At 40.0% G+C, this 27,445-nt stretch overlaps 2 protein-coding genes across 3 annotated transcripts; one reads left to right on the forward strand and one right to left on the reverse strand.

The window, feature by feature from the left end:
* Window positions 1-26,598, reverse strand: HACD1 (3-hydroxyacyl-CoA dehydratase 1). Of its 2 annotated transcripts, none has more exons than XM_061436156.1 (7): window positions 26,514-26,598; window positions 14,569-14,686; window positions 14,369-14,387; window positions 14,201-14,289; window positions 12,566-12,687; window positions 7,599-7,777; window positions 1-172 (listed from the first exon to the last, which is right to left on the reverse strand). In XM_061436156.1, exons 2-7 carry the CDS (start codon window positions 14,662-14,664, stop codon window positions 90-92), a joined length of 588 nt encoding a protein of 195 aa, XP_061292140.1. In that variant the 5' UTR covers window positions 14,665-14,686; window positions 26,514-26,598; the 3' UTR covers window positions 1-89. The 2 variants fall into 2 exon arrangements, with proteins under 2 accessions (XP_061292140.1, XP_061292139.1); XM_061436155.1 differs by lacking the exon at window positions 26,514-26,598 and adding an exon at window positions 25,326-25,637.
* LOC133259111 (acidic leucine-rich nuclear phosphoprotein 32 family member E-like) lies at window positions 3,325-6,894 on the forward strand. Its single transcript, XM_061436157.1, is given in 2 exon segments — window positions 3,325-4,287; window positions 4,290-6,894. Coding segments are annotated over 2 exon segments (789 nt in total). The 5' UTR covers window positions 3,325-3,617; the 3' UTR covers window positions 4,409-6,894.
* Window positions 26,599-27,445: the final 847 nt, after the last annotated feature.

Below are 27,445 nucleotides of genomic sequence, written 5' to 3' on the forward strand. Positions count from 1 at the left end.
TATTTATCAAGTTGTTTATTCTTGTTATTAAAACTTGGACTCAAGTAATCCTGGTTATTCTGGAAAAAGCACCTTGTTGTGGGGATCATTTAATCATCCTTTTCGACAATCACCTCTCCATGAAGCACCTTTCTTCTCTGACGTAACATATGAAAGTAGAGTTGTGGAAACACTTAATGGAGAAAAGAGAACAAGAAGGTAAGCTTTTGCTGGAAATGTTTTATACTTGCAGCCTCTCAAACATGGTGATCTTTGAGAGCAAGCCCGTCATGCACCATGGCTACCGCCCTAATCCTTACAGGGCTCAGCATAAGGGTACAAATGGAGGCTCCTATACCATATGCCTAAATGTTTTAATGCCATAAACTGTCAGTTTTTTTAGTAAACTTAAATATGTTCTTAAATATCTCTTTATAATGACGTGGAAGGCCATGTTTGAATTGAGAACTCTATAACTCTGGATGGACCTAGAGACTGTCATACAGGGTGAAGTAATTCAGAAAGAGAAAACAAATATCATGTATTAATGCATATATGTGCATCTAGAAAAATGCTACAGATGAACCTATTTGCAAAGTAGAAAGTGAGACACAGACATAGAGAACAAACATATGAACACCCACGGGGTAGTGGGGGAGGTGCGTGTGGGATGAATCGGGAGACTGGGATTGACATGTATACCCTGATATACAGAAAATAGGTAATTAATGAGAACCAACTGTATAGCACAAGGAACTCTTCTCAATGCTCTGTGGTGACAAAGAAGGGATATATGCGTATGTATAGCTGATTCACCTTGCTGTACAGCAGAAATACAACATTGTAAAGCAACTAAACTCTGATTAAGAAAAAAGAAGATTTCTATAACTTTTAGGAGTACTGTGCCAGAACAGTGCAGCACAAAGCAACCTGGCCCCTTCTCTGTGTTCTAACAGCTGTCCTATGTCATGAGGGGTTTCAGGAACATCTGTGTGGATGTCCAACCCCACGCAACCCAGCTGCATCCATCCACCTCCCAAATAGCTTCCCCTTGTCTCAGGGACGTGCACATGGGGAAGAGAGCAAGGCAGTCCCTGGATGCATGCCCAGTGCCATCTGGGTAGCAAATTCCATGGTTCCAGCTTTCTAGGATGTGATCTGAAGGAAAGGGGTCCTGTGTGGAAAAGTGATCAGTGTGGGCCCAGAGCAAATACCCCTACTGGTTGGGCATAAGGGTGGTCTATTATCTACAAACACACAAATGCACATGTATTAGATTAGTTAAACAAATGGTTGTCCACCCTGTTGAATTTGGAGAATTATTTTGAGTCAATTTGAACCAGTACTTTGAATTATAGGGTAAATGCTAGTGGATGAGCAAATTAACATCAGCTATAAATAATACAAATGTAAAAAATATACCTGAAAATGATAAACAGAATAACCAAAATGAATGAATTTAATGACAAAACAAGCTCTGAATATTTTGCTCAGGGAACTATGGATAAGTACTCATAGAATTTAGCTCAAATGGAGCCAAAATGCATCAAAGATTTTACTTTTTATTTAAGTAGGTACTATCCACCTTCATAAATGTAACCATCATATTATATCTAACAGTCTAAATATATTCAGGCAATGTAGACTTAAAGCTAACTGACCAAGTTTTGCAAATACGTCTATAACATCCTTATTACATCAGACTTGTTTTGAGTGCTAAGATAAGCACTCAAAGTATACTTTTATACTTGTAACTGGCAAAGCATTTAAAAGAGTCAGACATTACTTAGAGACTAAACAATAACATCAAAACTAATACTAATCATCAGGTGAAAAACATCCCCTACTGACTGACTGATCCTCCAGCAGGAGCAGGGTCTCAGGTAACTGACAGCCTGATAAACTGAGAAGCTGCTACTGGCAAAGGCCAGTCTTCACAGGACACCTGAAAATGCGCTCTTAACAAGTTACTGGTTTCATGGTTTCAAACCATGATCTCTTGGACCCTGGGTTTTCACAGACATGCCTCAGTGACTGTGAAGAAAAAGGGAACTCAAGACTTGAACCTGTATCAGGGGACAAGTGTGGTTTTGCTCCAGGTGTGCTGCTATTCACTAGATGCTGCGAAAATCAGGGAAAGAAACAAGTATTGTAGGCTTAGCGTCCCTGAGCCCCCCTGAACTCGTTCTGGTGGAGAAAAAGAGGAGAGTCAGACTGAGAAGAGAGAAGATCAGGGAATAAAAACATATGACAAGTCCGTTCTCTATGTATGCATCTCTCTCTATTCCTGCCCCACAAATAGGTTCATTGGTACCACTGATTCTACATGTACGTATTAATATACAATATTTGGTTTTCTCTTTCTGACTTAGTTTGCTCTGTATCACAAGCTCTAGGTTCATCCACATCATTACAAATGACCCAATTTTGTTCCTTTTTATGGCTGAGTAATATTCCATTGTATTTATGTAGCACATCTGCTTTATCCATTCAGTTGTCAGTGGACATCCAGGCTGCTTCCATGTCCTGGCTTTTGTAAATAGTGCTGCAGTGAATGCTGGGGTCATGGGGGTCATAGGGGAGGAGGGAGAAGGGAGACAAATAGAGAGAGTAGCACTGACATATATACACCACCATATGTAAATCAGATATCTAGCTGCTATACAGCACAGGGAGCTCAGCTTGGTGCTCTGTGATGACCTAAATGGATGGAATGGTTGGGAGCTGGGAGGGAATCTCCAGAAGAGGGGTTATAAATGTATTACTTCTGGCTGATTCACAACGTTATATGGCAGAAATGAACACCAACCTGTAAAAGAATTATAGTCCAAATAATTTTAAAAATTAATTTAAAAAAATTTAAAAAAATAATTTAAAAAATTAAACTAAAAATAAAAACACTATATGACCATCACATCAATTTTTACTTCAGAAAAACTTAAAAGTTGGAGGCCCCAAAGAAGTGGCCAAATTTTATGCTCATCCTCTCTAAATGAAATATTTCATACTGTGTCAATGTTGATTTTTTATTCCATAAATGTTTCTCATTTCTTTTTTCTCCTGCACTGACCTCAGAGTCTCTAATTTTATTGACAAGGGCAAACAACAGTCTTGCTGTATCTTCACATTTCCTGGTAGTGATTATCAAAATCTGACATAAAGATACACCATTCTGTATTTAAATGAAATGAATAGAGTCTCATCAATTCATTGCAACTATTCAAAGATGAGAAGAAATTAGTGAAAAGGCTGAGTTATTAGAAACACCTTAAGAAAGTAGCTCATTCATTATTTTCTAGTACATAGGGAAACACACATAAGACTAAAAAGCACCTTGGGAGTCTCCGAGCAGCCATTGAAGGGGAAGGAACTGAGGGTGTGTGTATGTGTGTGCGTGTGAGTGCGCGCGCGAGTGTGTGGACAAGGAGGTGGGGGCAGCCGAGTTAGAGTCCCAACTCCTTGGACTCCATTTGCGATTCTCTTCTTTCTTCCCCATACCTATCTGGTGGTGGTGGGCGTTTATATTTGCCTTTCTTTTCATTCATTTCCAAATCTTTTAAAAATTTAGGGTTGGGGGTAGTAGGAAAAGCAGGAAAAGGTAAGGGAGGAGAGTAGTAGCAGAAGAGCAGGAGGAGGACATGGAGATGAAGAAGAGGATTAACCTGGAGTTAAGGGACAGAGCCCCGGAGGAGGTAACAGAATTGGTCCTTGATAATTGCCTCTGTGTCAATGGGGAAATTGAGGGCCTGAATGATACTTTTAAAAAACTAGAGTTTCTGAGTATGGCTAATGTGGAACTAAGTTCACTGGCCCGGCTGCCCAGCTTAAATAAACTTCGGAAGTTGGAACTTAGTGACAATATAATTTCTGGAGGCTTGGAAGTCCTGGCAGAGAAATGCCCAAATCTTACCTACCTCAATTTGAGTGGAAACAAAATCAAAGATCTCAGTACAGTAGAAGCTTTGCAAAATCTTAAAAATTTGAAGAGTCTTGACTTGTTTAACTGTGAGATCACAAACCTGGAAGATTACAGAGAAAGTATTTTTGAACTGCTGCAGCAAATCACATACTTAGATGGATTTGACCAGGAGGATAATGAAGCACCAGACTCAGAAGAGGAGGATGATGAGGATGGAGATGAAGATGATGAAGAGGAAGAAGAAGATGAAGCTGGTCCACCTGAAGGATATGAGGAAGAGGAGGAAGAAGAAGAGGAGGATGAGGATGAAGATGAAGCAGGCTCAGAACTGGGAGAGGGAGAAGAGGAGGTAGGCCTCTCATACTTGATGAAAGAAGAAATTCAGGATGAAGAGATGATGATGACTATGTTGAAGAAGGGGAAGAAGAAGAAGAAGAGGAAGAAGAAGGTCTTCGAGGGGAAAAGAGGAAACGAGATGCTGAAGATGATGGAGAGGAAGAAGATGACTAGATCATTCTAAGACCAGATTTCCTAATGTTCCTGGGTGTGCAATAGAGTGATCACATCTTCTTTGTTTCTTCTTGTATGATAGCTATCCCTCCAGAATATAATGTTGTAACTTTTTATAGGAAAAGTGTGGTTTTACTATTTTTGCCTTATCATTCCAAATAAGATTAACTAGTCTGTTAATGATCATATTGTATGTAGAGAAAAATTTTCATTGACCCCCCCCATTGTGAAATTCCCTAGCAGTTTATTTAGAATCTTAAATTTTCTAATTAAAGCTCATTGTATTAGTCATTTTTAGCATAATTAAAATATCGCTTTTACACAGGCATAGTATGGTGCATTTCATTCATAGGGTTTTAAAGTTATTTATAAATTCACTGAAATCACAGTTGGCTGAAATCTGGAATGAAAATAGTCTCTTGAATGCTAAGTTGGTTATTTTTTTAGAGGCAACCCGGAGATCTTTAGTATGAAGGCAGTGCCTTTTTTTGGGCTGAGGGTAATTGAGTGCTTTTTTGTCACACGAATAGCTTGGAAAGTAGGAGCAGAATAGTAAAGGTTCTATTCAACAATATAGTTCATGGCATTTGTGGAGCCTTCTAAAACCTTTTAAGCTAGGTGACTAAGATTTTTGTTTTCAAGGAAAAATTGCTTATACTGAGTTGAGAGACATGTAGGTGAGCCCTTTCTTGTTCCAGCTGAAGATCATGGCCTGCCAACGGTTGTTATTTTAAGTGTGCACTGTTGTTTTCCTCTCAGTGATTCTCTTATGATCACCTTCCTTTCTTGTTTCACTCCCTTCCCTCTTCTCAAAAAACAGTTGGGAAATAGGGACACCCAGGATGACTCTGTTTTATACCTCAACCACCTTTTCAGACCTGTGTCAGTCTTAAACAAGCTAAGTGAAAGAAACTGAGTATTTTCTGAAATACGGATATTATTATCAATACAGTTTTATGCAACAGACTCTGCTTACTGTAAATCTTTCTTGACAAGATATACAGACTTAGGAAGATGGAGAAAGAAAAGAACAGAGGAGACTCTTGGAAGCAGCACTGTGTTCCTCAAAGTGAAAGTGAAGTCACTCGGTCGTGTCTGACTCTTTGCGACCCCATGGACTGGAGCCTACCAGGCTCCTCCGTCCATGGGATTTTCCGGGCAGGAGTACTGGAGTGGGGTGCCATTGCCTTCTCTGAAAGTCAGAACAATTGCCTGGTAATAATGAGACATTCAAATCAGATTAGCTTTCCAAATGATTTAGATACCACTTTGCAAAGCATGGGCTTCCCAGGTAGCACTAGTGGTAAAGAATTCACTTGCCAGTACAGGAGACATAAGAGATGCGGGTTTGATCCCTGAGTTGGGAAGATCCCCTGGAAGAGGGCATGGCAACCCATTCCATTATTCTTGCCTGGAGAATCCCAGGGACGGAGGGGCCTGAGTGGCTATAGTCCATGGGACTGCAAAGAGTCAGACATGACTGAACCGACTTAAGAATGCACACACTGCAAAGTAGTTCTAATTTTTCTGAGCAGAACCTTTATTCTTTGTATAGTTTTAAAGCATTATTACCAGTTATAGCATTTAATTGGAATACACTGGACAGCTGGGAAAATATTTGAAACTAAATCAATATTAAGATTTGTTTTCAGGTAGATGTCTATTAAAAATAGAAACATTTGGGATAACCGAGTGTGTGTTTCCTTATACAACTACTAAATATAATATTATGAGTAGGCAAGTACATCTTTTTTGTTGTTGTGGAGGCTCCATGTTCAAGGAAATTGCTTTCTTAATTTTGGCTAGCTAAAAATTTTTTCCCCTTTGTTTTGAATATGTGTAAGTTTTTAAAAAGTATCAGCAAATTAGTTGGTTACACTTTCATACTGGGACACATTTAAATTACTAAGAATAGTATTACTTCTTTCTTAGTTTAAAATGTATGACAGGGTTTTAAAGTAAAAAATTACAAAGTTATTTCTGGATAAACTAAAAAAGCTGCATAACTGAAATAAAACTGTTGGGATAAGTTTAGTTGGGGGGTTGGAATCTCCAAAAGGCTAACATTTTACTCCTTTTTAACAATTATAATACCCTGTTTTAAGAATTCTTATTGCATAATATGCCAGATTATAAGATACTTTAAAAGTTAAATCTATATATTGACTTTGTTATCAGTCATCTTACTGTGCAATCGAAATGATCAAAATTAAGAGTTCTTTGGTTTGAAAACAACACTTAGAGCCTCCAAATAACTTTCTAAGAGTTATTTAGCTTTGTGGGTGATATTTTCATGCAAATAAGTAAGGGTGGGTTTTATATTTTGTAGAAGTTTTTGGTCCTATTTTAATGCTCTTTGTATGGCAGTATGTATATAGTGTGTTAAATTCCTCAAGACCCTCCTTGAAAACTTTGAAGTTAATACTTTTGTGCAACTGTGTTTTGAATAAAGCCATGACAGTGTTAAAAACAAACAAAAAAAGTCAGTACTGATTATTATTTTATTGTTTCTGACCCTTGTTTTTTTCTGTGACTGCTGTAATTTAAAGTTTTTGAAAGTGAATTGCTTCAAATAAATTGAAGAGTTGTTACTGAAAAAAAAAAAAAAAAAGCACCTTGGGACATTTTTTATAAGTATGTGCTTAATGAATAAAAATGACCTCAGATTTCCTTGGATAAAATATTTCTGTTCAGATACATAATTCTAAATGCTTTCAAAGAGTTCACTGTAGGCTTATCTTTTCTTTAAAAACATAAATCATACTAAGCTTATTTTTAAATGATTTTGAGAAGGCAGTCATTTGTGTGTTAATTTACTTACCTTTTTTCCTCACAATTTGCCTTTCAATTATTTCAAATTATGGAACTGAACAGAGGTTTTGACGTATTTGTAAGACATGATTTCTCCCTTTTTAAAAAAATTTTGAGTAAAGTTATTTTACAATATTGTGCTTGTTTCTACTGTATAGCAAAGTGAATCAGCCCTATGTCCACATATATCCCCTCTTTTCTTGGATTTCCTTCCCCTTTAGGTCACCACAGAGCACAGTAGAGTTCCTTGTGCTGTATAGTAGATTCTGGTTAGCTATCTATTTCATATATCATAGAATATATATGTCAATCTTCTGACATCTTTCGAAGCACTTTCACAGTGTATGCTACATCAGAGTGCTAACAGATACATACTTACATGGTATATATGAAGCCATGGTTATAAGAAGAAAATAATAGTAGTCAAAAGAGACATTGTATTTATTGGGAAGTCTTATGGAGAACATTCCTGTTTTCTTCACATATGGTAAGGCAGCGTATATTGTAAGAAGTTCACCAGCAACTCCAACAGGATATAAGATGATAAAAAAATTATATCTGGAGAAAGAATAATCTGAGAATTATTTTTCTAGAATAATTACTGGGTTTTATAATTCTTTTGCTATTACTTTAAGTTTAAAAATTCTCCTTCCTATATACTTATATTAACCTCACATACAAAGTTAATTTTTTATACTTTAATCATTCGCTTAGTAATTTAATTATTGTCAGGTTTTTTCTTCTAGCAGTTCCCCTTTTAAACAGCAAGATCTTAATAAAGTAAGAAGTCAAGTTACTTTATAGGACTGAACTATAAATTTTAAAGTCAAGGACTGATTTTTAAGTATGATAAATAACACAAGTATTTATTACAGTCTATTGTAAAGTAAATATAAGCACTGTAAAATATTGTAAAAGTAGCTGCTTGGACACCTGGAATCACACTGACTGATTTTTTCCCCTGAAGCTAGTCATTTGTTGATCCAATGCTATGTTTTTAAAAGGCCAGTTACGATTCTAATTTTAGATCTAAATTTTGAAACTGCCAAAATAGTTGTTTGGAGGCATTTGGAAAACACTTTGTGGTTATTAATTAAAAGAAACTCCTATTTTAGAAAACTGATAAAAACCATCTGAAGCATCATCAATAACTGCTAACCAACATGTTGTCTAAAATTGCTTTCATGATAAACAAAGGAAGATGGGTCACTTCCTGAATCTGCATAGTAAAGGAATAGTTAGCTTGCTTAAAATGGAACTGAGAAAGTTCTAGTTAAAATCCAAATCACAGTTTGTTCATTTGGATTGCGGGTCATCCTCTCACACACACTGGGCCTGCAAGTGCCTGGCATCACTCCCGCCTACAGTTAGAGGTACCCTGCAAAGTCTCCACTGGTGGGCCAACAGGACAGCCTCAAGCACCCCAGGTAACAACATTTCTCCATTTAAAAAAAAAAATCAGTTTTTTCCAAGTCAGTTGCTCTATAATAGTTACCACAGAAGTTAAGGTCAAAATTTTGGTGGAAAAAGAAAGCAAGCAAATTGATCTGGATTTTAATCATTTTGTTGGAATTAAGACATATTTGTAAAGAGAAGTCAAATGTGTGAATACGGCAGGAGCTTGGAGACAACTTAAAAGTCGCCTTACTTCTATGTGCCAAGGATATGTATGCAAAGACAAGAGATGACAGAGGAGGGCAGAATTATTTGCCAAAATAGATGAACTGGGAAAGAAAGAAGAATGATTCTTCAACAGTCCCTGCATGCCCCCTCCTTGCTGTGTGCATAGCGCCGTCCTCATCAGCCTTGTGCTATTCTGTGTATATCACTTAAATCAATCTTTTCCTATCTCAATTTAAAAGCACATAACTGAACATTTGATATTCCTTTCTCAAGTAAGACATTCAAACTTAAGTATTTTTTTAACTTTATGTGGCTCTCAGATGACTTTTTTTGGGTAGGACTGTTCTTTAATTGAAAAAAAAAATCACTCAGAATAAAGTATGTCAAATTCATAAAAACTAATTATTTTCAATGAAATGGGGAAAAATTACATAATTTGACTTTATTTGCACTTTAAAAAGGTTGTATGTCACCAAGTCTCTAAGTTCTGCAACAGCATGAGAGATTTAACTAATATTCCAAAAAACATATGATGCTTCCTTACAGATTCCCAATTGTCATCAAAAACTTTTTTAAGGGAATGCATTTTTGAAAATAAAAAGAAATCAGTATGAAAGCATAACAATAAACATTTATCTATTCAGTGAGCTTTTCTAGGAACACTTTTGACAGATAAATAGAATCAAATCATATCCAAATATCCAAATCATCATAGTAGGGCAATACTTTATAAATAACAAGCCATTTTTAAAGTGAAGTTTTATTTAAGAATGGCTTCAACATTCGAACATAAATATAAATGCTATTTTAGGTTAGTTTAATGGGGTGGGCAAATACCTATAGGTGTTTGGGATCTTTATGAGTTTTTACATGAAACGTAATTATTCGTGATTATGATGAACTGACATGATGTATTATGTTAAAATATGCATTTCAAAGTTGAAAGATTTTACAGGAACCTGTTTACCATTAAGGCAACTGACAAAGGATTTCTGACAGCAAATTTAAACATGCAATGGTAGAATTTTGAACTTTTCCAGAAATTCAAGACATGCAAATGCATTCTAAAAGGCAGACAAAATATTAAAGATCATTACCTTCCACAAACAAATTTTATAAATATAGCAAATAAAAAGAGACTATATCTTGAATTAGTATTTTCAAAGGTGCTGGAGGGTCTGAAAGACTGGGGTCATGCAAAATGACAGTGAGTCACATTCTGGGATTAGCATCCAGCCACATTCCAAACTGCTAATCTTGTGAAAGGCCCAATTGCTAGAGTGATTAAATTTTCTGGTACAGGAAAAATAAATTATTTCCAACCAAACGCTTATAAATGGTAGTGTAACCTTCAGCAGATAAAATGTTTAAGCTCAAATTATAATTTTAAAGCCTTATTTTATATACAAGGGCTTCCCTGGTAGCTCAGCTGGTAAAGAATCTGCCTGAAATGTGGGAGACCCCGGTTCATTCCTGGGTTGGGAAGATCCCCTGGAGAAGGAAATGGTTACCCACTCCAGTATTCTGGCCTGGAGAATTCCATGGACTGTACAGTCCATGGGGTCACAGAGTCAGACATGACTGAGTGACTTTGATTCACTCACTCACTTTATATACAAAATGGTAAGCCACAAAAAAAGAGCTAGAGAACATAAAAAAGTTTGAAAGGATATATATTGATAGTATAATTAATAGTGATTATCTTTTATAAGGGGAATATAGACAATTTTAAGTTTTTATTCTTAAGAAAAAGTGTTAGGTTTTTAGTATATGGTAATCAAAAACAAGTCTGACACTAGATATGGATTATCTTGATATTAGCTATGTACTAATACCAGAGTTTGTTTAAAAAATAACAGAAATATGGATATAGCATTGTTTTGATATCACAAAGCAGTATTTAGAGTATCAGAAAACCAGAAGTAATCTAAATTCTGGCAATAGAGAACTGAGTCATTCATCCTATGGAATATGATGCAGCATTAAGAGACAGAGAGCAAGCTCTAAATGGACCTGTACCAATTTTAAAAAGAAAACAAGAGCTCCAGTATATAAACAAAAATCAAGTATCATGTCATTCATTTATTTTTCAAAAACTCACATCTGTGTGTTCCCATTGTTAATAAGAAAAAGTCTGGATGGTGAACTCCCAACTTTCTCCAAGGGGAGGGCAGGGCAGTCGGGTAGGAATACTAGCAGAACTTTTCATGTTTATTATATAGACTAAAAACTGTTTGTGTTTTTTATAATGAAAACATACTACTTTCATAGCTAAATTTTAAAAATTTAAAGACTGAAGATACATACCATCAAACTCTTTTATCTTACCTATGTGGGATATCTATCCATCTATCTATCTATTAAGGGCCTTCCTGGTGGCTCAGATGGTAAAGATGCTGTGCCTGCAATGCAGGAAACCCGGGCTCGATCCCTGGGTCAGGAAGATCCTCTGGAGAAGGGAATGCTACCCATTCCAGTATAGTTCATGGGGTCCCAAAGAGTCAGACAGAACTAAGCAACTAACACACTTCATCTATCTATTAATATCTATTATTATCTATCTACCTACCTCCTGGGTTGGCCAAAAACCCAAACGAACTTGTTGGCCAATCCAGTACACAGCCATATATGGGACAGACATCTCTTACCCTAACAGCCTCCCTACATTTCTCCCCACCCAGTGTTTCTCACACCTATTAGTCATTTTATTTTTTTCTCTTGCATCAGAAGAGGATAGAGATTTTGTTGTCCTCACACCTGGGTATGTTATTATTATCACTGTTATTTCTGATTATAAGTATGAAGAGAATGAAATGAACAAATCTATGCTGATTTGTGATCTGTTCTCCAAAGAACAGTCTTGTTTTTGTAATAACTTTGTAAGATATCAGCTGCTCAAGAATGCAAACTTGAGCATTTGGAAACTTGAGCAATGCAAACTTGTCCTTTAAAAAGGACAGAATATCTTTTACTTTAAAAACTGTTGCTTTGGGAGAACTATATTTAGAACCTTTGAAATATAAATGTTGTCCTCCTTCCAAATAATACAATTCCAAATAAGGATGACGTTTAAAAACTGTCTCTGCTACTTAATACACACACAAAGCTGACATTGTATATACAAAATACTAAAAATGTGGAGATGACATAGGTTGAATATTAATGACTGATTGATGTAAGGATCACTTTTAGCAATTACAAGAACATTGTCATGTTAAAAAAATTTCTAGGCGCTGAAAGTTTCCAAAAATTTCTTTAATATCCATTTTGTTTCTAAAGCTTGCCTGTTTTATAGTTTATTTTTAGTGTTTTAGTTTATTTTCCTAACTTTGTTTTGTAGAATAAGGAGTTTGTGAGCTGTCAAAAAGAAAATTTTAGTGAATCAGACAAAATGCCGTATTTTGGGTCAAGAGTTGATTTAATATAATTCCACAGATGTATATCTTGTTTTCAAGGAAAAATGAATGACCAATTTGGGATTTATTTAAGGACTAACATAATTTGTCTGGCACTGCTTTCACTCAAGATATATGTTAATATGACTGTTCCCTAGTCATTAAATTAAGCCTTTAGAATGCAAGTTATAAACTGCTAATATCCAAAATGACAGCCTCCTAGCAACACATGGCTAAGACATACATTTTAATTTTCTGTGTTAGCTCAGCACACAAAACACGCATGCGCAGCACCATGAGCAACTAAACTACAAGACATCATCGCCACCTGGCCCATTTAATGAAGTATGGCAAGTGGTCGAGAAGACTGAATGTGTAGAAGGAGTAGCGAGTGATCTCTGTCACCGTCCATGCGACCAGAAAAAGCACCACACTCTCCTCATTCTGGATCTGCGGAATTACAGAGAAAGTCATAGGTTCGTTGAACTTCTTTCTCCATGAAGACTTTTTTTTTTTTCATTATTTACTACGTGCCTTTTGTTATAATGGAGAGTTAGGGTTAGAAAGATGCAATACAGACAATTCAATGCAGTCACCACTACCTAGGTCTTTACCAACATCAGATTTAAATATGCTGTTAACAGAGGAATGGTTGAATTTCTACTGGGTCCTCTCTGTCCCCTTTTGCTCCAGCCAATAACTCAACCATCCCAGGACAATATCAGCCTCTCAGAACCAGTATGCACTGTCCAGAATAGCGTCTCTTTTTATCTGATTAATCCCTTTTATTTATCTGTTGGCCTCCTGCTCTTAAATGACAAGGCAATCTGAATGAGGGCCTGATTTTATACGTGTACATGTGTGTCCAGTGTACATGTGTGTCCCGTGCCGTCTGTATGGCAGGCATTGGTGGACTGAGTCAGCTGAGTGAAGGATTCTAGTCGAGAGGTTTGAAGTATAGAGCAGTAAAAGGCAGAAGGTCAGCCATCTGTCCCCATGCAGACTGGAGGCCATGAGCCCAGCAGGCCATGGAAGGGAGGTTATGTGTCACCACAAGCAGACAGGATAAGTCAGGCATCTGAGGGAAAGGAGAGGAGGCCAGAGAGCAGTCCTCAAGTAGACAGGAGGCTCCAGAGGCTGTCAAGAAGGTCAGCAGGGCCCATGTGGGAAATGCTTCTGTCATGGGTTTAAGAGGCCCAGTGGCTTGAAATGCTAAACATGGTGTTTGTTTGTCTAAAAGGCTTTAAGCCATTAATTAGACTCGAGTCTGTCTCCTGTCATGCTTCAATGAGTAGCAAGCTTATTTTTCTCTAAGTTCCTTAACTCTTCTAACTTTTAATTGAGTCTTTTCCAAGTATTCAGAGCTACAGAGCTAGATTAACTTTGTGTCTCTAGCTACAATGCTCGATGCTAAATGAGGAAAAAGGAACTGTTTATACTAACAACTTCAATTACATAATCAAACACAATACACACAACTTCAACAGAAAAGAAAATTCTCATTTCACTATGTGACAGAATAGGAACAATTTACTTCATTTTATTTTACTTATTTAAAAAATTTTTATTTTATACTGGAGTATAGCCGATTAACAGCGCTGTGTTTGTTTCTGGTGCACAGTAGAGCAGCCATACATACAAACGTATCCATTCTCTCCCAAGCTCCCCTCCCCCTCCAGGCTGCCACAGAACATTGAGCAGAGGAACACTGATTTTAAAAACTGCAAAACTCCAGAGGAGAGTGTATTATGGCTATAAAAATGCCAGTATGGGGGTTTGCTGGTGTTTCAAATCCATTCTATGAATGCGCTAACTCAATGTACAATCCCACTTACATCCAAACTCAACCCTTCTTTGGCCAAGGGTTCTGCTTCCTGAAATATAGTCAGGTTAATATTTTGGGTTCCTGTTAATAAGAAAGCTTTCCTGCTGGCTCAAGTAGACAGAGTGTCATGTCACTTACTGGTTTTATACTGTGAGTAACGAGCCACACCATGAAGATTCTTGAACTCACTTGGACCCCAGCCACAAGCACAGAAGTAGGTACAATTCCTTAAAAAGAAAAACACGTCAACCACTGCCCCAAATGCAATCTCTGCCAAACATAAAAATCAATTTAAAAAAAACTCACCAATTAAACAGTGGACTATCTGTAAGCAAACAAACAAACAAAAAAAATCACATGTCAATAGCATAAAATAAATCCCTGTCTCCACTGGTTTTAAGTGAGTCTATGGGGAGTAAGTAATAAGCAAAATAAGACTGATTCTGCTCCAACAGACATATTTTCAAATAAATATGATATAAAAACAAGCATCGTTGAAAACTTACCTCAAGCAAGGCAAATGTCTGGAAAAATTTAAGTGTCTTCTGAATACTTCTATATAAACCTTTGTGTGTTCCTTTTTCCATGTAAAAACGTACCATGGCAATAGCTAGTACCAACCACCTACAGAAAAGAAAAGCATTTTATGAAGCTCTGTCAGAATGAAGTCTCCTGAATCCTGAAAAGATACATCATAACTTATACAGTACTAGCATGTATGTGTTAATATGCTCAGTTCATTATTCTATTTTCAAAAACCCACAGGAAGAAATGACAAACGTTATTTTTACATTGACTCCTCAAGGAAATAAACAGGAGTGGGTAGCCCTTTCCATCTCCAGGGGATCTTCCCAACCAAGGCCTCAAACCTAGGTCTCCCACATTGCAGGCAGATTCTTTTACCAGCTGAGCCGCAAAGGAAGCCCAAGAATACTGCAGTGGGTAGGCTATCCTCCAAACCAAGGATCAAACCTAGGCCTCCTGCATTGTAGGCAGATTCTTCACCAGCTAAGTCACACGGAAAGCCCAAGAATACTGCAGTGGGTAGGCTATCCTCCAAACCAAGGATCAAACCTAGGCCTCCTGCATTGTAGGCAGATTCTTCACCAGCTAAGCCATAAGGGAAGCCCAAGAATACTGCAGTGGGTAGGCTATCCCTTCTCCAGCAGTCTTCCTGAGTCGAACTGGGGTCTCCTGCATTGAAGACGGATTCTTTACCAACTGAGCTATCAGGGAAGCCCGTATTCAATATCAGCTACATTCAAATGTCAAACAATGTGCACTGTATTTTTGGTTTCAGCAGATAAACTGACAGACTGAAGAAGTAGGTTTCTCTATGAAAAATGAAGTTATTATAAAGTATTTCATAATTATATAAAGAGTTGATGTAAAGAGCTGTATGTGTATAAATATGTATTTTATACAAATATATAGCTATAAGTAAAAGTCATTAATAAGAACCATTAATGTTTTTTATAATTTCCATTAAATAAAAACAATTGTGGTGCTGCAGAAGGAACACATATAGAAGGTCAGATGTAAACCTGCTTTTCTAACCTTTATAAAAATGTTTTTTTATTCATTTATAACTTTTGGCTGTGCTGGGTCTTTATTGTTGCATGCAGGTTTTCTCTGGGTGAGATCAGGGGCTACTCTCTAGCGCACAGGCTTCTCAATGCACTGGCTTCTCTTGTTGTGGAGCATGGGCTCTAGAGCACAGGTTCAATAGCTGTGGTGCACAGACTTAGTTATTCCACGGCATGTGGGAGCTTCCCAGATCAGAGATTAAACCCATGTCTCCTGCACTGGCAGGCAGACTCTACCACTGAGCCACCAGGGGAAGCCCCAGCCTGATTCTCAAACTAGTGGTTACCAAGTGGGAAAGGGAAGGGCAGAGGGATTAAGACAAGAATAGGGGGTTAAAAGACACAAACTACTATATATAAAATAAATAAGGAACAAGGATATATCATATGGCACATGGAAATACAGCCATTGTTTTATAATAACTTCAAATGGAGTATATTCTATAAAAATATTGAATCACTATGCTGCACAGCTGAAACTAATAATGTAAATCAACTACACTTTTTTTAAAAAGGGTTCATTTTCAAAAAAGAAAAAATGCACATCCCCACCCCTTTCAACTTGGTGGTGGTTTAGCCACTAAATTGGGTCCGGTTCTTGTGATCCCATGGACTGTAGCCCACTCAGCTCCTTTGTCCACTTATACATTAAATGTAGTTATGGTGAATTAATGGTACTTACAAACACAAATCAAACTTGTGGACACCAGCTTTCTCACCAGTCAGATACTCAATCTCCAAGAGTCCCTGATAAGAGGTCATTTTTCCCATTGCAATTACAAAAGCTCTTTGACGTTTAAAAAAGTTGCATCACCTGTAACTTTTAAACATCTTTAATAACACACTCATGGAAATGAATAGCTGCCCCAGGCTTTTAGAAACAGTGGTCTCCAAAGTGACTAGTTAAATGGATTTATGAATTTAAAAATTATTACACATTTTTAACTTTTTAATTAAAAAGCACTCATAAAATAGACAAATGGCTTAAAGGTGCCTGTGAAGAAATGACTGATTGAGTGGGATGAAAAGCAGATTCAATAGAACAGTGAGAAAATAGCAGAACAGCACTTCAACCCTGGGAATGCTCCCTCCTCAGCACAGAATAAGTAAAGAACAATCACTTTCTAGTGAGAATGACATGAAATCAGGCAAATGTCTGAAACTATCACAAAGACCTTTGAAATGTAGAAGTATTAAAGTAATAGCAAGTACACTTGTAGAGTGCTTTCAATGTTCTAGACACTGTTCTATATAATATATATATAGTTAACATATTAATATTTCATCCTCACAATAACCCTATGAGGTAGCACCTACTATTATCCTATTTCACTGCTGTGGAAATAGGAGAAAGGGCCATAGAGCCAGTCAGCTGGGACTTAAACCCACCACTCATCTCACAGTCTATGCTCGTCAACTACTCCACTGTACTGGTCAGGCCCTAAGTATACACTGTACCTGGTGTGTTGTGCTTAGTCGCTCAGTCATATCCAACTCTTTGCAACCCCATGGACTGTAGCCCACCAGGCTCCTCTGTCCTTGGGATTCTCCAGGCAAGAATACTGGAGTGGGTTGCCATGCCCTCCTCCAGGGGATCTTCCCAACCCAGGGATCAAACCCAGGTCTCCCGCATTGCAGGTGGATTCTTTACCATCTGAGCCACCAGGCAAGCCCAAGAAGACTGGAGTGGGTAGCCTATCCCTTCTCCAGGGGATCTTCCCGACCCAGGGGATCTTCCCAACCCAAGGATCAAGTGGGCGTCTCCTATACTGCAGGGAGATTCTTTACCAGTTAAGCTACCAGCCTGGGGATATTAGCTAATCATAAAAATACGTGTATTTAAATTGTAGTAATTTTTAAAGTTATACAGAGTGTTACACTCAGATATTTCAGCTGATAGTAGTATGTTATTAGGAAAGTTTGAAGGCCATTGTTCAATACAAGATAATCACCATGCAGAGACATCTAAGGACTTATCCTAAGGCTTAGAGTAAGTTCATGGTGGAGGTCTCTTAAAGCCCATTGCTGTTCTCTTTTTACTGCACCATGGCTTCCTGGATTCAGCTCATGGTTTCACTCCACACTGGACCCAACACTTAATCCTGTGCTGGGTTCATCTGAGTGTGCTCATCTGAAGGATGTTTCAGGTACCTTCCAGTTGTAAAATGTTATGATTTTCAATATCCTCAATTCCAAGGCCTTATATGACTTCTAGTAAGAAAACAAGCTTCATAAGTTGTTTTAATTTGGAGCTTCCCTGGTGGCTCAGGGTAAATAACCCGCCTGCCAATGTAGGAGACACAGGTTTGATCCCTGGACCAGGAAGATACCACATGCGCAAAACAAAAATTATTACCCTACCAAAGAATTCATCAGAAGATTCATCGAGATGATAAGTTCTGTATATTTTTAAAAGCATGATATAAAACTCCAAGCATCCTTAACAGTAACACATTTTACTGTTGTCCCATAGGTGGCAGTATTGTACCAACTATTAATAGTACAGTATTAGGCGAATACCACCACTAATTAACCTGTTGGAAATAAAAGAAATGAACACTCTAGGGTTATAAAGGACCATGGAACCATCTATGCTAACCTCTCACCTGTTTTTCAATAAATACAGCCAGAAGCTCATCTGAACTAATCCATTCTCACCTCCTAAGCCCTCCATCACAAAGAATGAGGATCAAAATTTCTCTTACGGGTCCTACATTTAAGTAACCCTGGACTGCTGCATCCATCAGTTGAGTCATTCTAATTTTAAAGATATCCAGAAGCAACTAGAGCTTCTACAATTCGGAATTCTTTTCTGGAAAGTTTTCTTAAAAAATATTTCAGAGCTATCAATTACACAAATATGAACCTAGACACTCTCTTTGGAAAATATAAACATGTGTTCCACATGTAGAAGGTTTCTTACTTGCTTGATTCATTTACTTATTCATTCAGCTTCAGTATCAACATTTATTGCTATGCCAGGTACTGTGCTAGGTCCTGGGGAATTAGAGATAAGACATACTTCTAGTAAGTGGAGACGACACAACAGTGTAGCAAGGGGAGAGATGTATCATTTCCTAAACACCTATGGCACTCACTAAACTCCTCCTTACACGCTATGGCTGTGATGACCCTAAAAATTCTTATTGAAGGTGGAGCTCTCTCTTTCAGAGGTCTTCTGGTGCCTCTTTTTCTCCTAATATCTCTTGGAGACCACCTGCTTTTTTAAGAACTTGGTTATCTACACCTATATCTCCTATTTTTTAAAATTTCAACACTACTTAAAAAAAAAGTTATGAACAACTTCAAACATATACAAAGGTGTAGAGCATGAATGAAAGGTGTAGAGCTGAAATTCCAATACTTCAGCCACCTGATGCTAAAAACTGACTCAATGGAAAAGACCCTGATGCTGGGAAAGACTGAAGGCAGGAGGAGAAGGGAATGACAGAGGATGAGATGGTTGGATAGCATCACTGACTCGATGGACATGAGTTTGAGCAAGCTCTGGGAGTTGGTGATGGACAGGGAAGACTGGTGTGCTGCAGTCCATAGGATCACCAAGAGCTGGACACATCTGAGCAACTGAACTGAACTGAGAGCATGAATGGTACTATGAACCCTGTTTGCCACTGCCCTGCTTCAACCAGTACCATCTTTTAAATTTTTTTAAATTCATTTTATTTTTTGACCACAAGGTATGTGGGATCTTAGTTCCTTAATCAGGGATTGAACCTGTGCCCCCCTGCAGTGGAAGCACAGAGTAACCACTGGACCACAGGAAGACCCAACCAATATCATCTTACAAATAATTTTGTTTCATCCAAACTTCTATTCACTTCTCTCCCCACAAGCCTTCCTCTCTGATTATTCTGAATTAAATCTCATACATTCTATAATATGATTGATAAATGCTTAATGATGTATTTCTCAAAGGTTTATTGTCTATAAACGGAACCAAAACACCACTATCCCATGTGAAAAATTGAATGAGAACTTCTTCAATCACAAAACTTAGAGTTAAGATACAACTGTCTCAGAATTTTTTAATATCGTAATTGGGGGAATTCTCTGGTGGTCCAGTGGTTAGGACTCAGTGCTGCCAATGCAGGGGGCATGGGAGTGACCTGGATTAGTGAACCAAGATCTCATACACAATACAGCCAAAAAAAAAAATGAAGAAATCATGACTGAAATGATTCATTCACTGTAATTAGTTGCTATGTCTTTTATGACTATGTCAATCTATACATTTTGCCCCCTTCCATCCATCCACTCATCTCTCCTCCTTTCTCTTTCTCGAAAACTTTATCTGTTGAAGACATTGAGTGGTTTGAATGGATAAAATGCACTATTTACAATAGCCAGGACATGGAGCAATCCAAATGTTCTTTGGAGAGGGAGGCGGGAGGGCGGGGGGGTTCAGGATGGGCAACACATGTACACCTGTGGCGGATTCATGTCAATGTACGACAAAACCACTACAGTATTGTAAAGTAATTAGCCTCCAATTAAAATAAATAAATTTGTATGAATAAATAAATAAACAAATGTTCTTTGACAGATGGATGGATAAACAAAATGTAGAACATATATACAATGGAATATTACTCAGCCATAATGAAGGAATGAAATCGGGTCATTTGTAGCAATGGGGATGGACCTAGAGTCTGTCATTCAGAGTGAAGTAAGTCAGAAAGAAAAACAAACATTATATATCAATGCATACATGTGGAATCTAGAAAAATGGTACAGATGAACCTATCTGCAGGGCAGGAACAGAGACACAGACATGAGTGCAGATGTGTGGGCACAGAGGGTGGGGGATGAACTGGGAGAGTAGGATTGACATATATATGCTACATTGTATAAAATAGCTAGCTAGTGGGAAGCCGCAGTATAACACAGGGAGCCCCGCTCTGTGATTACCTAGAGGGATGGTATGCAGCGGGGTGGGGTGGTAGCGGGTGAGAGGGAGATTCAAGAGGGAGGGGGTATATGTATACATATAGCTGATTTATTTTGTTGTACAACACTGTAAAGCAACTATACTCCAATTAAAAAAAAAAACAAAAGCTGTCACAGATCCACACATGGATTCATCCTCCCCAGGGATAAAATATATGTCTATTACTTACCAAGTTGAGAAATGTACATGCCTGAACCTTGGGTCTGGTGCTCTGCTAACACACACCATGTACACAGTGAGAATATATCAGTTTCTGCACAAAGTGCACTTTTCAAGTCACCACTAGGAATAGGAATTATCATTTCTAAACACCCACTATGTGTCAGGCATCTCCGTTGACCACTTCATATCCACTTAATTCCTTGTAATAATCTAGCAAAGTAGTTGTGTTGTTCCTTTGACAGATGATAAAACCCAGGGTCAGAGAGGTTATGGAACTTATCTGAGGTTACCTGGCTAAAAAGGGGTGAAAACATAACCTTCAATTATCACCTTCCCATACTGCTTACAGGTTAGAATCCAAACATGTTAGGGAAGCATGTCAGGCCTGCGCAAAGGGGCAGGTTACCAGTACATCTTTCTGTCCCAGCCTATGCTTCAGATCCACTTGTTTTCACCCCAACAGCATGTCAAGTGGTGTCACATCTCTGTACCCTAACTCCTGTTGCTTCCTCAACCCTGCCAAGTAAATCCTGCTCATCCTTCAAAGCTCAGTTAGAATGCAATGGTTACATACACACACAGACACACACACACCTTTCTCTGATTCTCCCTACCTACAGACATGACACCTCTGCAGAACACTTACTTCATCCCGTCTTTTACTGCAATCTATAAATGTCCCTGGTAACACTTCTCCAAGCACAGGGCCTAAAATATTTAGCTTTTGCCTCTCACTTGACCTAAGACAATGCACAAATACATGCAGGCTTCAAAAGTGTTTGTGGCAAAAAAGAAGAGAGAGAAAATGCTCCTAGCCAAGCATCTATTGTGAACAAGTACCATAAAAATCCTCACATCCTTTAAATTACATTATTACTTAACTAAATCAATTACATCCTGTAGTTCTACTCTGGGAATTGATCCTAAACAAGTAATTCAAGAGAAACAAATTAAAGGATAATATGATCAGAGGCATGATTTAGACTATAACTGTAACTTAACTCTATTCACTTTTATATAACCATGAAAAAGTGTAATTTTGAAAACTACATGGAAATATTTGGTGAAATAATGCATGAAAACTGAATATCCAACAGAGTAGATATTGTAACTACCATACTCTATAATATCAGTACGTTCATTTACTCAACAAATACTGGGTTGGCCAAAAGGTTCCTTTGGGTTTTTCTGTAAGATGTTATGGAGAAACTCAAACGAACTTTTTGGCCAACCCAATATTTCTTGAGAGTTTCATGGAACTAACATTGTATAGGGTCTGAGAAGCAGACCAATAAGCAACAAGATGATTTAGTAAAGTTCATCATACAGTTATATGGTAACAAGCATGATGGAGAAAAACAAAGCAGGCAAAGAGGATAAGGAGTGATTTGTAAGCAGCTTCTACTTAAATGAAGACAGCCAGGGAAGGCCTCCCTGAGTATGGTAATTTGAGTAAAAATCTGAACAGTTACTCTCATGAGACATTACAAAGAAAAACGAAGAGTCATGCTGAGCTTACAGAATTAGGCAATTTCTTTTTTACACTTATGTAAAAATTTCATTTCTCAGATATTGTTTGATTTCAAAACTATTATCAAAAATATCAATAAACCTTCCAAAGTTCTGCTAAAAGCGAAAAAACCAAGCAAATAAATGAAAAGAACCTCTGCATTAGCAGATGTAAGCTATTACATATAGACTAAATTAACAAGGTCCTACTGTATAGCACAGAGAACTATATTCAATATCCTATGATAAATCATAATGAAAAAGAATATACAAAATTGTGTCTGTATGTGTATAACTAAGTCACTATGCTGCTGCTGCTGCTGCTAAGTCGCTTCAGTCGTGTTCGACTCTGTGCGACCCCATAGACGGCAGACCACCAGGCTCCTCCGTCCCTGGGATTCTCCAGGCAAGAACACTGGAGTGGGTTGCCATTTCCTTCTCCGATGCATGAAAGTGAAAAGTGAAAGTGAAGTTGCTCAGTCGTGCCTGACTCTTAGCGACCTCATGGACTGCAGCCCACCAGGCTCCTCCGTCCATGGGATTTTCCAGGCAAGGGTACTGGAGTGGGGTGCCATCGCCTTCTCCAGTCACTACGCTACAGAGCATATATACAGCAGAGATTGGCACAACACTGTAAATCAACTAAACTTCAATTTAAAAAAAAATCAGTTGCTAGGATCCGAAATCTTAAATGTTCTCCATCCCAAAATAAACATGGCAACTGTGTAAGGTGACAGATGTGCTAACTAATCTTATGATGAAAATCATTTTGTAATATATACATATACCAAGTAATACATCAAGCAATCATATTGTACACCTTAAACTCCCAGTGTTAGGTTGTCAGTTACAACTCAAAAAAGCTGGGGGAAAAAAAGCAGGCACAAAAGAAAAAAAGAACCTCCAAACCACTCAATGTACACGTGTGTGTCCCACTTTGCATACCACAGCTTTGCCAACCTCATCTGCACAACGTCTGCACTATGTCCCTTCAATTAAATCAGTAAGTTTCATTGCATCTCATGCCTATTTTCAGAACTCATCTCACTTGAAATATCCACCCTCTACATATGCAAATCCTATTCTTTCTTCAAATCTCAACGCCTCTAGAAAGCTTCCAAAGAGTTAGTTATATGGATAATTCTATTTCTGCTTCCCTTGCCTTTGAACAACTGGGAGACAGACAAGTTTGCGGAGAAGCAGTGATTTTGCCGAGCCAGGTAGGAAAGTCAGGAATGAAGTTTGAGAACACAACGGAGAGAACATTTAATTCTGCTCCAGGTGGGGTAAGACACTCAGAAAACTTCAAAGAGGTGACTTGGTTAAAAGTCATAGCAGGAACACAGGGAATATCATCCACAGGATGAACAGCCTGAGCAAAGACGGAGAGAGCTGTGAAAATAAAACTGCACGGTGCTTTGAGGGCACAGTTGACTGAGAGGAGATACCAAAAGCAATAAAACTGGGAAGAGTAATCAGGTAGATATTGCCTTGAATGACAGCCTAAATCCCTTCCATTACCAGTGGAGGTAATGCAGAGTCACTGAAGGCTTTAAACTGGAGGTATGCACTGATCTTCATTTTTTCAAAAGGTAACTCGGCCTTCAAAAGGGAAAGTGGCCTGGAAAGAAAGGGACCACAGACAAGTTAATAAATGGCAGGCTTCCCCAGTGTTTATTAACTGGATTAGATGAGCACAGAAGAGACAATGTTTTTCAGGCTGTAGCACACAGTGGGTACCCAACTGTTCTCCAGTAGCATGTGAGTCAATTAGTTTTCTTTTTCAAGATTAGAAAACTTGAGAGTGGAAAGCAGAAGTAACAGGGCTCTGGAGTCAAACTGTCTGGACTGAAGCCTAAGTCTGACACTTACTGGTTGCGTGAACTTGAGCAAGTTACTTAATCTATTTGTGCCTCAGTTTCCCATTCTATCAAATTTAACATCATGCGCCCCTCACAGTCGTAGAGGACCAATGATGACACATTACACCTAGATGGACCGACACAGTGCCTGCCCCACAGTGAGTCCTCGTTAGGCATTAAGCACAAAAGTACTCAGCACAGTCTCAAATCATTCATTAAATCTCGGTCAATCACAGTTTTCTGTAAGCTCTAGAGAAAGTTTTCGATATTAAGCTTTCCCCCTACATTTCTAGAGGTTAGTAATACTTCGTGGGATAACGGAAAACAGCTTTTTTTTTTTTTTTTTTTTTAAAGGCAATGCCATTTAGAAATGGAAGAGCATTTCCCAGCAGGTTTTTAAAAGTCACTGCGGCAGCTCTTTGCAGAGCTATGATAGTCATTGTGTAACTTTAACTTGTAAATCGCACTCAAAGCCAGAAATAAAAGTACAGAGTATCAGTCACGGAGCCACAAGATCCTGGACACCAGTGCCAAACTCCGATCCCGCAGGGTATTTGGAAAATCGTCCCAGGTAAGAAGCTCTCGGGCGCACTATTACTTAAAAAAAAAAAAAAATCGCAGAGACAGGAACAGTTAGCAAACTCTGCCCAGCGATCCGGAGCACGAGGCTGTGCAGTCCAGGGGCCGGCGACCGGGAAAGAGGGTTGGGGCCACTCTCCCGACAGCTCCGGGCTCGGGGGCGGTGGGACCCCGGCGCTTCTTCACCAGCAGCGGCGGCGGTGGCGCCCGCGGGGGCAGAGTCCCCCGCGGGTCGGCCCCGCATTCCTGCCCAGGTCTATACTTAACCTCCGGCCCGCGCCCCGCGGCCGCCGAGCGCGCCGTGCACCGTATTAGGCAATGCCGGGCGAGCACGGCCCGGCCCCCCCGCCCCGCTCCATTCAAGCCCCGAGGCGCAGCGCCCCTCCCCCCACGACGGCCGCCCGCGCCCCCTTCCTGCGCCGCAAGCACCCCTGCGCCGCAAGAACCCCCGCGCCGCGACCACCCCGCTACCCGCGCGCACGCGCACCCGGCCCCTCGCCGCCCCTCCCGGGAGCCGGGCACGCTCTGCCAGCGACCAGAGCGCGCAAAGTCGGGGGCGCGGCGGCGCGGGGAGGGCCCCCTCTGGGCGCACGTACCCCGCGGTCATGGCGATGTTGTAGAAGGTGAGCCAGATAGTGGCCAACAAGCCCAGGCGCCTCCGCTTGCCCACCGCCTCCCTCTCCTCGCTCGCCTCCGAGGCGCCGCCGTTGGTGCCGTCCTCCTCGCTGGACGCCATGGCGGCCGCGCAGCCGGGGGACGTGGACGAGAGGGACAGGGGAGCGGGAGGGGGCCCGGCCGAGCGCGCCGCTGAAGCGCCGCCGCCCGCTGCCGCCGTCTCCGTCAGGCGCCCCATGTGCCGCGCGCAGGGGGCTCAGCGCCGCCAAACCGGCCGCCCGCAGTGGGAGGAGCGGGCGCCCCCGGCCGCCGCCCCGCCCCCGGCCCGCGGGAGCGCGCGCCGCGCGAAGGCCTGCCCGCCTGGCCTGGGCGCGGGGGCGCGGGGGTCCTGGGGGGCGCGGGGGTTCTGGGAGCCCCTGGTTACGATCTCTTGGCCCTCTACCGGGGAAACCTCACGGACTGGGGAACCTCCTCTTAGAAACGCCGGGGAAGTCTTGCTAGTGCACGGGAGCCTTGCTAGTGCACGGAGTCTAAACCCACCTGGACTTGGCGTAGCCCTGCCCCGCCCAAGACTTTAGTAAGATAAATTTCTGGATGTGGAGAGGGGCCTAGGTATCTTCCCGCCAAAGACTCGTTCTTAAGAGATTCTGGGGAAGGAGCCCCCACTTCACCCTGTTTCGCTTTTCACAGCCAGTGGAGCAGGTATTCGGGGGCGGGAGGTGCAGTCGGATCGCCCCACCTGCGTGGATTCCACTGGAGCCAGTGATCTAAGGGCACTGATGGCAGTGCAGCGCGGAACACAGGAAGTCAGGGGGAAACAGGACGTGACAAGATATCAAAGGAGAAAAGTTTGAACAGACAGAGGCAATCTGTAGCTGTAAAGCTAACAAGAACCCTTCCCGCAGGAAACATAGTATCTCGCTGTTATCCACTCTATCTCCCTCAAAAACAAACAAACAAACAAAAACCTTCCTCAGATACACATGCTCCTGACAACTCTTCCTCTTTCCTCCTAAAGCACACAGTTAAGAAGACAGGCTCTGGAGTCAGATTACTGAAATTCAACCCCCAAATTCCTGGCTCCACCAGTCTTAGTAGCTGTGTGAACTTGGGCAACTAAAATCTCTTCATACCTCAATTTCCTCAATGAGAATAAATTTAAAACCTACCTCGTGGGGTCGTTGTGAGATTTAAGTGAAATAGTTCATGTAAACCACTCACAGGCCTGACAGTTTGAGTCACCCAAAATCAGTGTTACCGCTGTTGGGACAATTCCCGGTTCGGTTCATCCAATGAAAGAAATGCTGCACGGGCCAAGGAAACCGATCTGCTTGTTAGGTCATTCTTGGCTACCCTGCTGGCTCGGTGGTAAAGAATCTGCCTGCAATGCAGTAGATGCCTCAGGAGGCCTGGGTTCAATTCCTGGGTGGGAAAGGGAGAAGGAAATGGCAACTCACTCCAGAATTCTCCCCAGGAAAATCCCATGGACAGAGGAGCCTGGTGGGCTATAGTCCACTCTTCCTGTTGTAAGAGTCCAACAGGACTGACTGAGCACGCTCTCCAGCTACCTGGAACCTGAGCCAGACCTCAGGGAGGGGAGAAGCACCTGAAGACCAGAGAGACCAAAGTTGGATCTATTCCACACTGGGCTCTGATCTGGGTTCTGGCCACCCAGGTGGCACTTCCAGCCTGATACAGAGAACTTAGGCATAATTGAGGAAGACTTTGCAATAGGGGAGGAGGAGTCTGAGGTGTGCCTGGGAAGAAATATTGGCTGAAAATTGTCGAAGTTTGATGAAAACTATGAACTAGTGTTTTTAAAAGTATTTACATTGGAAAAGAATAAATAAAACTATTTACAAGTGACAACGTTGTATTATTAGAAAAACCTAAGGAATCCACACCCAAAAAAGCTACTGGAACTAGTTGCAGGATACAAGGTCAATGTTACAAAAATCAGTAAATTGAAATTTAGAGTAAAACCATATAATACTTAGCATCCAAAACCATGAAATATAGAATGATAAATTCAACAAAACACGTGCAAGACCTGTACCCTGAACATGATAAATTACAATCAAGAGAAAGTCCTAAAATACTT

Source organism: Bos javanicus, chromosome 13 (assembly GCF_032452875.1).
Source record: "Bos javanicus breed banteng chromosome 13, ARS-OSU_banteng_1.0, whole genome shotgun sequence".
Lineage (NCBI taxonomy): Eukaryota > Metazoa > Chordata > Mammalia > Artiodactyla > Bovidae > Bos > Bos javanicus.

Coding starts and splice junctions, on each gene's coding strand:
- HACD1 (XM_061436155.1), bottom strand. CDS start 25,582: ATGGGGCGCCTGACGGAGACGGCGGCAGCGGGCGGCGGCGCTTCAGCG. Junction 14,687..25,325: donor AACATCGCCATGACCGCGGG/GTACGTGCGCCC, acceptor TCTTTTCTGTAG/GTGGTTGGTACTAGCTATTG. Junction 173..7,598: donor CATGGCTTCATATATACCAT/GTAAGTATGTAT, acceptor TTCTCCATTAAG/TGTTTCCACAACTCTACTTT.